The sequence below is a fragment of the Capsicum annuum genome, chromosome 1 (genome assembly GCF_002878395.1).
Source record: "Capsicum annuum cultivar UCD-10X-F1 chromosome 1, UCD10Xv1.1, whole genome shotgun sequence".
Taxonomy (NCBI): Eukaryota; Viridiplantae; Streptophyta; class Magnoliopsida; order Solanales; family Solanaceae; genus Capsicum; species Capsicum annuum.
In genome coordinates this window covers 5,883,840-5,896,491 of record NC_061111.1, presented here as the reverse complement: position 1 = coordinate 5,896,491, position 12,652 = coordinate 5,883,840, and the positions used below count along the sequence as shown (strand labels likewise).

The window sequence follows — 12,652 nt, the reverse complement described above, 5'->3', positions numbered from 1 at the left end:
TTAAATCTAACTCTTACTATTTTCTTTAGTTATTTAATACAGAAGGCAATATAAAAAAATAAATAATAAAACACACTTGATTTGAGAAAATAGACAACTAATTTGAACAGAGAGCAATATGATCAACTATTTTTAATATCAACATAGTAGCAGACAGTTTGGTAAATTTTGGCGCATCAATCACGGGAAGTGATTTATTAAGTTTTGGTTCGAAGCTCCTCCTTTCGTACGTAAACTACTAGATATAGATAGTGAAAAGTTTCGTATCAATAAGTTTCATCCTGCACGCCTAGTACTTCAAACGGCTGTGTTTGTAATAATGCCTTCGGGCACCTCCCTGTACTGTTTTAATATATACTAGTGTTAATCTTGTTTATCAAAAAAAAAAAATTAATATCCCCTCCGTTTCATTATTTGTCCCAAATTTTCTAATTTGATTTCTTATTTTACTTGTCATTTTTCAAAAATTAAGAAGAGAATTTTTTTTGCCATATTTTATCGTTTGCATTAATTATTTTTTCTCCAAATTAAAATGTAAACATCATTTAATATGAGTATTATGGTAAACTAGTCATACTATTAATTATTATTTTTAATTAATATGCGAAGCTAATTTAAAATAAGTAAAATAATTAATGCTGTCCTTTCTGGATGTCTTTCATTTAGTAAATTTTCAATTCCAACATCTCACTTCCTTCGTCCTATATTACACTTCCAATTTCCCCTTAATACACTCTATTTATCTATTTATGTGATTTATCCATCAATATCAAGATTAACAGTGGTGAAACTTTCTTGAAACTTCTACAATATTTATACTTTCAGAAGAGTTAATTTAAGGGCGAAAGGTTGAAAATTTAATTAATTCTAGTATTATAAATTGACAACTAATTTGACACATACTTCTGATAATGTGGATAAGTACTGTATGGGACGGAGGGAGTACATGAAAAATTTAAGATCACGAGATTTAAAGTAACAAGATTACTTAGCGCCCAATCCAACTAAGAATATTTTAATTGGGATGGAGAGGGAGTATTAGTTTAAAGTTCTACGCATTAACAAGGTGGTAAGACACATGAGGCAGATACAGCATGTAACATAGAACCCAATAGTTTTGCTCAAATTTTGTATATTTATTATGAAATCTACTAAACATCTATAAATTTTGTACTATTAATTCAGTTACTACTCGAGTTTGTCGTAGGAACCCAGCCGCTGAGAAACTTTATGGTTATAAATACCATGAAGTAGTCGGACAAAGATGTACCGAACTGCTTGTTTGCGAAGAATATAATGAGTTAGCTATGCATTCTGTGAAAAGATTGAGCTGTGGACAATCATGGTCGGGTCAGTTCCCGTTTAAGAAGAGAAATGGTCAGAGCTTCATGGCAATAGTGACAAAAAGCCTATGGTACGAGGATGATGAGCTTTATGGTGTTATCACTGTCTCAAGTGATGGAGCATTCTTAAATAAGATAAATGCGGAAAAAACAAGAACCTCTCAGTCGTCTAATGGACAACCTAGAAGTCGACCGCAAACTGGATCATCTGTTTCCTATCTGGTCCTTGTTGTTGCTTTATTCATTGTGCTTATTAGTAACATTTTGAGTTAGTTTACTGAGTAAGTTATCAATTTGCCTCTGGTATTTTTTATGTATTTTCAGGCCTCGAAAGTCTTCCTACTCAACCGTGGAGAGGATGCACGCAATGCATCTGCTAATGCGAGAGAGAGGGAGGAGGCTGATGTAGACATCACAGGAGGACAATCACAAAAGCCACCTAGAGCACCCGTAAGTGAATAGGCAATCAGGTTCCTTGCCTTTTGTTAATTAGATGTATGATCAGGGGCAAAGGTAGAAGCCGACAATAGCTTTTGCTCAAACAATATATTTGTGTTACGAAATTCATGAAGTACGTGCATATTTAGAACTCAGTTGTTAGCACTTCAAGTTGACGTTCTAAAATCCAGAACTCATAAAGTGGGTATGAGATGAAGTGTTACTCTTTCAGGCTGCACGGCTGAGTTTCAGTTTGCTAGGTAGGAAGATCAGAGCAAATGCAGAAAGCTCAGAAATGAACGAGTCTCCGTTTGATAATGCACAGCCTTCTAAACTAGTACTGTTCCTCCTTCCTTTCGTGCCTTGGATAATTTTTTGCTAGCTACGTCCTCTTCTTTCTTGGCCTTACGTCTACTTTACTGACCGTTGTTATTCTAGTCTTACCTCTTTTTATGAAAATCGTAGGTGGCGAAGGTCATGTCAAAGCTGCACATTACAGGATTCGGTAACATTGGAGGAGAGAAGTGTGGAAATAATCAACATAATGGGCATGATGAACCTTGTGCTGATGGGAATGTCGCGGAACCTAATTTGTCATCAGCTTCCGAGGGAAAATATAGTCATGTTCTTGAAGCCTATCATGATTTTCAGAATATACTGAAAGGATCCTGTTTTATACCACAAAGACCTATTGCACCTGAAAATGCACAAATAAAGTTCTCCGAATGTTCTAAGGCATCCAGATCGCCTGAACAGTTGCCAAGAACATGTTTCCAAATCAATGATAAATACCGTAAGCCACAGGTAGGAAATTCAAAACTTTCAACGAAGGAAGATTCATCTGGACAGCAGTTAGATAACCAACAGTCCCGGAAGTCGGGGGAGAACGCTAGAAGCAGTCATGGAAGTTCATCAAACAAAAATCAGAATGAGTTGAACTTGATAGTAAATTATGAAATACTTTGGGAAGACATCAGCCTAAGAGAAGAAATTGGACAAGGTAAATCTTGAGAATATTCTACCAATGTTGTTAACATAGTCCAATTTAGCTATTGCACATATGTGACATTGGCCAAAGTTAGTTGAGAAAAAACACTTAGCTGTTAGAGATATAATTTTATACTCATTACCTCACCAAAATATTTCCTTTTATTCAGGTGCATACGCCGTTGTGTATCATGGAATCTGGAAAGGATCGGTGTTTCCTAGTTCACAGTACTATTCTTTTTACACTTCGGAGATAGGGAAATAGTATCTCATGTTTTTGGTGTTTGTGTCTCCTTTCTGGTTCCTTCAGGATGTTGCTGTTAAGGTTTACTTTGGGAACCAATGTGGGGAGACAAATTTTCTCGACTACAAAAAGGAGGTATGTGATGCCATAAAATAGTCATGACTTACAATATAACAGATTTTAAATTGAGATTCAATATGTCTTCAGATTGACATAATGAAAAGACTTAGACATCCGAACGTGCTATTATTTATGGGAGGAGCAAGTTCACAAGAAAAGATTGCCATTGTCACCGAGTATATGCCAAGGTAATGAAGCACATTCAATTTCATCTGGTGTGGCCTTGATTATGACATAAAACTAGACAGACAAATGTTTGGGCACTTTATAAAGTTGGAATTAAAATTTTACGTGAAATGTTGTTGCATTGCGCGTTTCAGGGGATGTCTTTTTAAAGCACTTCACAAGAATAATCAACCATTAGACCTCAAAAGACGTCTTAGGATGGCCCTTGACGTGGTCTGTTCTGCGCTTGGACTCATCAATTTTCTTGTGTAATGCATTCTTACATATGAGGCCTGACCTTAATCAGGACTCTTGTGTTTTTTCTCACTCTTTCTTCTGTTTGATTTAGTCTAGGGGTATGAGTTACTTGCATCGACGGAACCCTCCTATAGTACATAGAGACTTGAAATCTTCAAACCTGCTTGTGGATAAAAGCTGGACTGTCAAGGTTATAATTTCTCTGTGGACCTTTAAATTATTCTTAGTGAATTCATCTTACTAGACAAGTTTATTGATGTCTCTTTCCCCAGGTTGGAGATTTTGGCCTTTCGAAATTGAAACATGCTACATTTTTAACAGCAAATTCTGGACGAGGGACGGTATGCATTTTAGCTTCTTGTTTTGCTCTTTTTTGTGGTCACACCAAATGAACTAAATTTTACTGTACTGTTATCGTTGTAGCCGCAATGGATGGCTCCTGAAGTACTTAGAAATGAACCTTCAACAGAGAAGTAAGTTTCACAAGCTTTACTTTCTGTATTATTTTGCTTATGTTAGTTAACCTTGATGATGTAATGCAAAACCAATGTTGAACTTGATCCATTTCTCCTTGTCCCTTCGGCCTCTTTTGATCGGATTATAATTCAGTGACTATATGTAATCGCTGGATTATTTTGTTTCTAGGCATGTTGTTTCATACTGCTCTACATTCTACATAATTAGCCATCTTGACGAAGTTCTTCCGCTGTTGTGCAGATCTGATGTTTTCAGTTTCGGTGTGATCTTATGGGAGCTAATGACTGAATCTATCCCGTGGAAGGACCTTAATCCCTTACAGGTATCTCGATGTTTCTTTCACTATATCCGTGTATATATAATATATATGCCTGCAAATGCTGATAGCATGTAAGTATTCCGGTCCATGTTAGTGGTGAATGTGACGATTAGTCTTGAGATGAGAACAATTCTCACCTCGTGAACTTGCTTTTTGAGGTTGAGTTAAGGCTCAACGTACATTTTCTAATCATATCAAGTTGTCCGTCTATAAAGACTAGTTAGTGTGCTTCTCAATGATCAGTATCGGTACCAGAGTTATTTATTTATTGAAGGTTGTCGGAGTGGTTGGTTTCATGGATGGTAGGCTGGACATTCCGCAAGAACTTGACCCTCGTGTTTCAGCTATTATCCTTGAGTGTTGGCAAAGGTGCTTTCCTCTGCTTTCGTTTGATATTGTAAACTATGTTGCTCAGACTCTCAAAAAATGTTGTTACATTCGTATGGAGTCATCCAATAACACTACTTTTGCAAGACCTGACACACACCTGTCAAGATATTTTTTAAAAGTCCAAGCAACATAGCATGTAAATGAAATACAATTAAGCCTTTGTTGTATAATTATCAAACAGCGAACCAGAACTTCGTCCATCATTCGAAGACATTAGCCGAAGAATGGCAGAAATAATTCTCTCATTGGGCGGATTGACATCTAGGAAAAACTCAGTTTGACAGGACAACCTGATGCAATAAGCTCCCGCTATGTTTTGGGTTCGGGAAAGGGGCGGACCACAAAGACAAAAACATGAAGCTGATAAAGCGAATCGACAACGGACAACAATGTTCTTTCTCAATTTAGTGTAAAATCTTTCTGCTAATGCTTTCTGTTTTGCATAAAAGTGGAGGAGTGTATAAAGTCTGAAGTTCCCTAGTAAGTAGATTTATACCCGTATGAGTTCTAAAATCTATTAAAAATACTCCCAAGTTTGACACAAAATAATCTATTTTTATAATGAAGTAAGTAATTCATTATCCTAAAATCATAAAATAATATTTTAATAAAACTGCTAATAATATCATTATCAGCTATTAACTTATCAAAAATTACAATTAGTTATGAACTATTAAGCCAGATGACGTCAAATCATCATGCCCCTTATGCTCTAGGTGATACATATGCTATAACGACGGGGACAAAGGGTCGCGATGCCACGAGGGTGAGCTAATTTTCTCATATTAACAAACACATCTTTAATGAAAATGTGTTTAATTTGGGATAACATAAATTGAAACAGGATGAGCATACACCATACAGTAAAGTACTGTAATGCTGTGGGCAGCAAACAGCAAAGTAGTAGTAGTAGCACGTGAATACTGAATCAGTCGTTTTGTCAAATTAAAATAATAATAGACACAGATTTTATTATGTTTAGTCATTTCATTTCAGAATCTCATAAGTCATATATATATATATACAGACTACTGCCTAATTTGCCGTCTAAGACAAGTTATTAACAACTCATTTCATCAGAACTGACAACATGTAGTACGTACCAAATTAAATTAATAATAATACTGCTCATAATTTAATTAATAATTAATAAGTACTTAATCAACTACAAAAGCCAAAAAGAAGAAAAATGTATGTTGCTTTAACTAATCTCGGGGAAGTTGTACTTTTCAGAATTTGGATGCTCTAATTATTAACCCAATAAAAAATATTTCTCCCTTTCACTTTTTCTTTCAAAATTTTACTATATGAAACCTTATCAAACAATCTCTCACAGAAATAAAAATTACATAAAATTGATTTTATGATCTGATTTTTTAAAAAAATTTTATAAATAATAAAAATTTTGAAGCATCAAACTTTTTTTTTTGGTCATCGGATCGAGACAAACTAGAAAGATTGAATTAGTGGAGTTAATTTTGATCCAATATATCTGATACCTATAATTGACCAGAGTAAAAGGGAACAGTAATTGGACGGTCCTCTTTGTTGACCAAGTTACGTGTGAAGTTAAGATTTTCAATTAAGGAGTTTACAAATATTAAAAAATTAAAGAAATCTAAACTTTATTTTATATACTAGAATAGCATGACTCGTGTCAGTATGGATTCAACATTAAAATATTTTGATTATGTATGATAAATTAGATTGATGTAAATTTGAATAATAAAGGTCAAAGTTATCGATAGGCACTCAAACTTATTGTCAAAATTCACTTAGACCACTAAACTATGGCATGTTCCTATCAGACCCTTAAATCCCCCAAATTTTATTCCAATTGGACATTTTTTGCCTACACGGCACTGTGTGTGCAATGTAATTGCTTTAGGCGTGTGAGATTTTTTTTTTTTTACTAAATTAAGAATTGAAATATGCCAAGTGCCACTGAGGGGCCCCAAAAAAATTAATTACAAAATTTATATTTAAATTATTTTAATAATGTAATTTTTAATTATTATAATTTCTTAATTATTTTTTTTAAAACACCCCACCCCCAATGTCATCTTCTTCACAGTACCCCCCACTCCTGCGTCTTTAACCCCACCCCGCATCTTCATCATTTCAACCCCACCCCATCCCGCGTCTTCATTATTTCACAGTACCCCACCCCACCACATTGTTGCTAGTTTGTTGATATGAATATGGTGGAGACTAATTATCAAGCTAAGAAGAAGAAAATTAAGGTTTTTTCTTGTAATGTGAATGTGTTTTTATTGTGATGTGTGTTAGTGTAAAGTTTGAGAATTATAAAATTATTTCATGGAGAAGAAGAGGAACGTGGGGGGGGAGAGGAAGACGATGAACGCTGGGTAGGAAGGAAAGCAGATGAACGCTGGGGGCTTGAGGATAGGTGGGGGAGTTTTATTTTCATTTTTAAAATTTTTTTATAATTTCTTCTTAATAATTAGTTTTTTATTTTTATTTTTAAAATATAATTATTTTTTAATAATTTAGATTCTCAATGCCATTTTTTATTTTCATTTTTTAAAAAATTATAATTTCTTTGTTATAATCAGGTTTTTATTTTTATTTTGAGATAATTTTATAATTTTCTTTTAATAATTTGGATCCTCAATGCAATTTTTATTTTTATTTTTAAAAATTTTAAAATTTCTTTTTAATAACCAGTTTTTAATTTTTATTTTTAAATAATTTTATAATTATTTTTTCATAATTTGGATCCTCAATGCCATTTTTTATCTTTATTTTTAAAAATTTTTAGACTTTTATTTTTATTTTTTAAATAAGTTTATAATTATTTTTTAATAATTTGTTTTTTTATATTTTATAATTTCTTTTTAATAATCAGTTTTATATTTTTATTTTTAAATAATTTTATAATTATTTTTTAATATATTGGACGCACAATGTCATATGTCAACTTTCGATGCGTTGTTTTTGCCACATCAGCGCATGTGCAACACACACTTTAGCATTTAGCTGATAGGAAAAAAATGCCCAATTGGAACAAAATTCGAGGAGTTTAGGGGTCTGATAGGAATAAGCCATAATTTAGGAGTGTAAGTGAATTTTGGCAACAAGTTTGAGTGTCTTTCGATGATTTTGGCCAATTATAAAACATGAATAGCAAAACATATGAACTACTTGATAGTAATTTTTTAAGAAGCCAAATTATTTCATAAGATAATTATGTATGACTTACTCATATAAATAACGAAATTTGATGCATTTTGAAGTTTAGATCTTTAATTATATGACTCAAATTTGATACATTAAATATAAAATATGAGATTAAAATTGATACATAAGACTTGACACATGTTGTGTAAAATATAGAATAGTTGTTAAAAAAATAAAGGATTATCTAGTCATTCATATTACATCACACGTGGGTTGTAATTAATAGCCCAAAATTGCAATGTATTCCCCTACTAAACTGACATAAACATCATTTTCTTTTATTTCTCCTTCTTTTTGATTTGTCAACTTGTTCTTTGAAGATAAATTAATTAATATTTTAAATTTAAATTTTAACTGTTTTGAAAACTATAAAAAAAAAAACTATTAATTACCATCTGTCATATTAATTTAAGTTATTTGATTTTGAGAACACGATAAAACATACTTCAGTAAATGTTTAATTGAACTTTGCTTTTGTATATATTTCTTCTATTGAAATGTAGGAGTCATTTGTTAGAGCGTATAAAATTAATTTTGAATAAAATGTACTAGTAATGTTTACATTAATAATGCTTGTATTAATAATGTTGATATTATTTATGTTAACATTATTTCTTATACACTATTTGATGTGTTGTATTAGAACTTGTCTTTTCAATTTTAATATATTTAAATAAAAGTTCTTTAAAAAAAGAATTGCATATATATTTTAAAATTAATCCGAGATCTAGCACAAATTCAATATATGCTACTTTTGCCTCAATTTAGGTGACACAAATAGAATTTAGAAAATCAATCATACTTTTAATATGTATTTAGATAATTTAAGTTGTTAATTATTGTAATTTATAATATTTTTTATTTAACTTTCAAATTATATACATTACTTTTCTTGTCCAAACTTTTGTGTCATTAATAGTCAATTATATTTTAAAAATAATTTAAACTTTTAATTATTGTGATTTATAATACTTTTCTTCTATTTCAATTTAAGTGACACTAATATAATTTCGAGAGTCAATCAAATATTTATATTTTTAAAATTTTTTAAGTTGTTAATTATTATGATTTATCGTATTATTTTTACATATTTTTTAAAAACATATAGTTAACTATTGTAATTTATAATACTTTTTATGAATAATATATGTTACTCTCCTTGTCCAGAGTTTGGTGTCGTTGATAGCCAATTATATTTTTTAAATAATTTAAATCTTTAGTTATTGTACTTTATAATATTTCTTCTATTTAAATTCAAGGGGCACAATGCTTATATGGCCATAATAATTAATTAGGGGTGATATAATTAAATAACGATTGAGCAGCGAAGCATTAATGTATTAAATGACTTACAATGACTAATTAGAAGCGACATAGCAAAATTACTATAAAAATACCTGTGGAAAGAAAATTAATTGAATCTCATATAAGACGTCAAGTTAATTTAAATCATCGAGAGTTAGTTTGTCATTTTTGTATCTATTTTACCTTGTTATTAAATATTATTAATCTTTTAGTATTTATATGACTTATAATAATTAATTAGGGGTAAACAGATATGCCATAAATGTTTATTTTACCTTTTCAATTAAATACTACTCGCTCAGTTTTTTAAAAAATGACATATTTTGACTTGACACAAAGTTTAAAAGACTAAAAAAGACTTTTGAATCGTGTGACCTTAAATTAAAGTTGAGTGAAACGTACCAAAATGCCCGTTAATCCAGTGGTCTTAAACATGTTATATGAAAAGTTGAAATTAAAGTATTTTCAAAAAAGGAAATAAGTCATTTTTTTAAACAGACTAGAAGGAAAGTAAGTCATTTTTTTTTTAAAGGAGGAAACACTAATTTTTTAATATATAAATGACTTATAAAAATTAATTAGGGGTGATATAATAAAATTACGGATTGAATATTATTAAATTTTTAATATATAAATAATTTATAATAATTAATTAGAGGTTATACAGTAAAATTACGATTGAAGCAGACATGTCATAAATGTCTATTTTATTTTTAATTAAATATTATTAATTTTTAAATATATAAATAAATTATAATAATAATTAATCAAGGGTGATACAGGAATGTTGGTGAATTTTTAAAAATCGAAGAAACACTAATTATTAGATTTATTTCGTTAAAATCATAATTCAGTAGGTTTCAGATAAATCGAGAAAATATCAAATTAATTAAATAAGTTATATGAGTAAAATACATTTTATATATTAAGTTTTTTAAAAATAAAATATTATAACTTCTGGTTTGAGTTTGCGGTGATTAAAATAACTACAATCCAACAAGTAATTAATGTTCAAAGTCTTAATTAAAAAATTTATTAACTCGTAGGGATAGTATGCTTAATCCAATACGGATAATATGATTTATATATATAAAAATAACTAATTATTATTATTATTTAGTAACAAATTGTGTTTAACCTTATGTAAATAAAATCTTGTTAGGTATTTTTCTTTAATTTCTTTTTATTGGTATATATTGACTTGACTTAAAATCTAAAAAAAAAAAAAAATTATTAAAAATTTATTTTATTAAATTAGCTTTATTAATTATACATTAAAAATTTAAATTAGGCAAACTTGTATTTCATGTAACAAATAAGGAAGAAAACAAATTATATGTTTGATATGAAATGTAAATAAAGAATAAAATGTACTAAATTATATTTATCATATTAATTATTAAAAATGAAAAATAAAGGGCCCACATGTGGAAATGAATACAAGGCTAGTGATGGTATTTATGTAAATTTTTTAAATGGCATTATCCGTAATTAATAAAAACAATGTGGGTTTTGTTTTAAGAATTTTGATAGGTCCTTCAAGTGAAACTCAAAAAATTTTCAATATGAGCTAACAATTTTCTTTAAATACCTTAATGCCCTTAACTTTGAATTTAATATCAAATATATGCCATGTTGAAATCACTCTTTCTAATATACAGAAATATATTCTGTATAAGTAATTTGTAATACTTATAATATTTGCCCAAAAAAATTGAATAAATCCTTCTATATGAAAATTTGATCCATCCTTCGGAATCGGCATTTTCTTACATAAACTACACATTTATATTAAAAAACAATAATGTCTAAATCTATGATTTTAAGAGCATAGTGCATTCAATACTGTAAGGGGTCGTTTGGCAGAAAGAGAAGTTATTCATTGATTAACAATATAGGAATTAGCAATGTAGAGATTAGTAATATAGAGATTATTTTTTATCAAGTGTTTGGTTCATTGTATTAAAAATTAGATATATCATGTATTTTAAAACTCAATAAAATCTTTTTTACAATTATACCCTTAAATTTTTATGAGATTTTCTACTTCATTTAACTAGTCAAGTTGCTCACCCTTTGCGCGATCTTAAAAAAGCTAATATATGAATAATAATTCTCACTCCGCTTAATTGATCATTTATTTCTTTAAAAAAGTTTAAGTCTATTTAACCAAGAAAAATTTAAAACAAATAAATAATTATCATATTATAGAGAAATAATTTTAAAAAAATGTAAAACACACTATGTAAGAACATCACGGGCTGTTGATAAAATAATTTTAGATTTTCAAATTATATATTTATTTGATAATAATTTTTTCTATTTAAATTAATCTGTCTGTAAATTGAACAATTACAAAATAGCATAAATGTAGTTCACATTCGAAACTATCAACCAACATAAGGGAGTAAATGATATTTAAGCACTTGATCCGCATACGCAAAGTAAAAGAAGTTTGCAAATTAAATGTAACATAACAACCAAATTTGTAGTGATTAAATTTAAAATGAAACTTAAAGAAAAATTTAATAAAAAGAATTGAGGGGTAGTTGAGTCATTTAATTCTCTTATCCATGTATTATTAAGTCATGGATAAGTAATCCCATGGTTTCTTAGGGATAAGATAATACACTGTGGTATCGTTTGGTTTGAAAATGGTTATCCCGGGATAACTTATCCCACCATGTATATGGGATAAATTATCCCGGGACTAAGGAAAAAATGGTGGGATAAGTTATCCCGAATTAGATTAATTCCTCCAACCAAACAAAGGAAAATGTGTTCTTTTATTTTATTCCGGGATAATTAGTTATCCCGGGATAACCATTTTCAAACCAAACGACCCATCGTATTAGCTATCCATGTATTAGGTGGGATTAAATTTAAATTGGGCAACCAAACATTGTACATAGCTGGACTAATTTTTAATCCATGAATTATTTTATTTAATACGTGCTACCAAACGAGTCCTAAATCTTATAACTCCCCTCTATCCACCAAGATTATATACTGTATAATAAAATCAGCACGTCAAGATTATACTTCGAAGTTGGGTGAATAATAAAGGATCGGTTTGTAGAATAGATTAAAAAATAATTTTAAAATAAAATTTAAAATTAATTTTATCTTATGTTAATATAACTTAACTTTTAAATTATTTTATTTTATTATTTATATTAAAATAATTATATTAATTTTTTTAAAAAGATCTTATATAATATTCAACCTAAAGAGATATTCTTACTTATACCATTGATGAAATACATGTACAGACCCCTGAATTATTTCACTTTTCTCGTATAGGCACCTCAATTAAGTCAGGTACCCATTGAAGCTTTTACTCCTTCACAAACGATTTCAATTGAGCCCAAATTGATGACGAGGCAAAAAATATGAATTGCGTGT

At 29.5% G+C, this 12,652-nt stretch overlaps 1 protein-coding gene across 2 annotated transcripts; it reads left to right on the top strand.

Moving 5' to 3' along the window:
- The first annotated feature begins 1,027 nt into the window (after positions 1-1,027).
- Positions 1,028-5,275, top strand: LOC107852381 (serine/threonine-protein kinase EDR1). 2 transcript variants are annotated; one of them, XM_047414995.1, is made up of 13 exons: positions 1,028-1,793; positions 2,014-2,118; positions 2,247-2,781; positions 2,939-2,979; positions 3,079-3,147; positions 3,220-3,320; positions 3,453-3,531; positions 3,647-3,745; positions 3,828-3,896; positions 3,979-4,028; positions 4,273-4,354; positions 4,626-4,720; positions 4,923-5,275. In XM_047414995.1, exons 1-13 carry the CDS (start codon positions 1,656-1,658, stop codon positions 5,020-5,022), a joined length of 1,563 nt encoding a protein of 520 aa, XP_047270951.1. In that variant the 5' UTR covers positions 1,028-1,655; the 3' UTR covers positions 5,023-5,275. The 2 variants fall into 2 exon arrangements, with proteins under 2 accessions (XP_047270951.1, XP_047270950.1); XM_047414994.1 differs by lacking the exon at positions 4,923-5,275 and having other exon boundaries at positions 4,626-4,899.
- The last annotated feature ends 7,377 nt before the right edge of the window (positions 5,276-12,652 follow it).

What these genes read in the sequence shown, in the direction of transcription:
- LOC107852381 (XM_047414994.1), top strand. Translation starts at nt 1,656, where the DNA reads ATGTATTTTCAGGCCTCGAAAGTCTTCCTACTCAACCGTGGAGAGGAT. An exon ending in ATAAAAGCTGGACTGTCAAG is followed by an intron (nt 3,746 to 3,827) that starts GTTATAATTTCT and finishes CTCTTTCCCCAG; the next exon opens with GTTGGAGATTTTGGCCTTTC. An exon ending in AGGACCTTAATCCCTTACAG is followed by an intron (nt 4,355 to 4,625) that starts GTATCTCGATGT and finishes TATTTATTGAAG; the next exon opens with GTTGTCGGAGTGGTTGGTTT.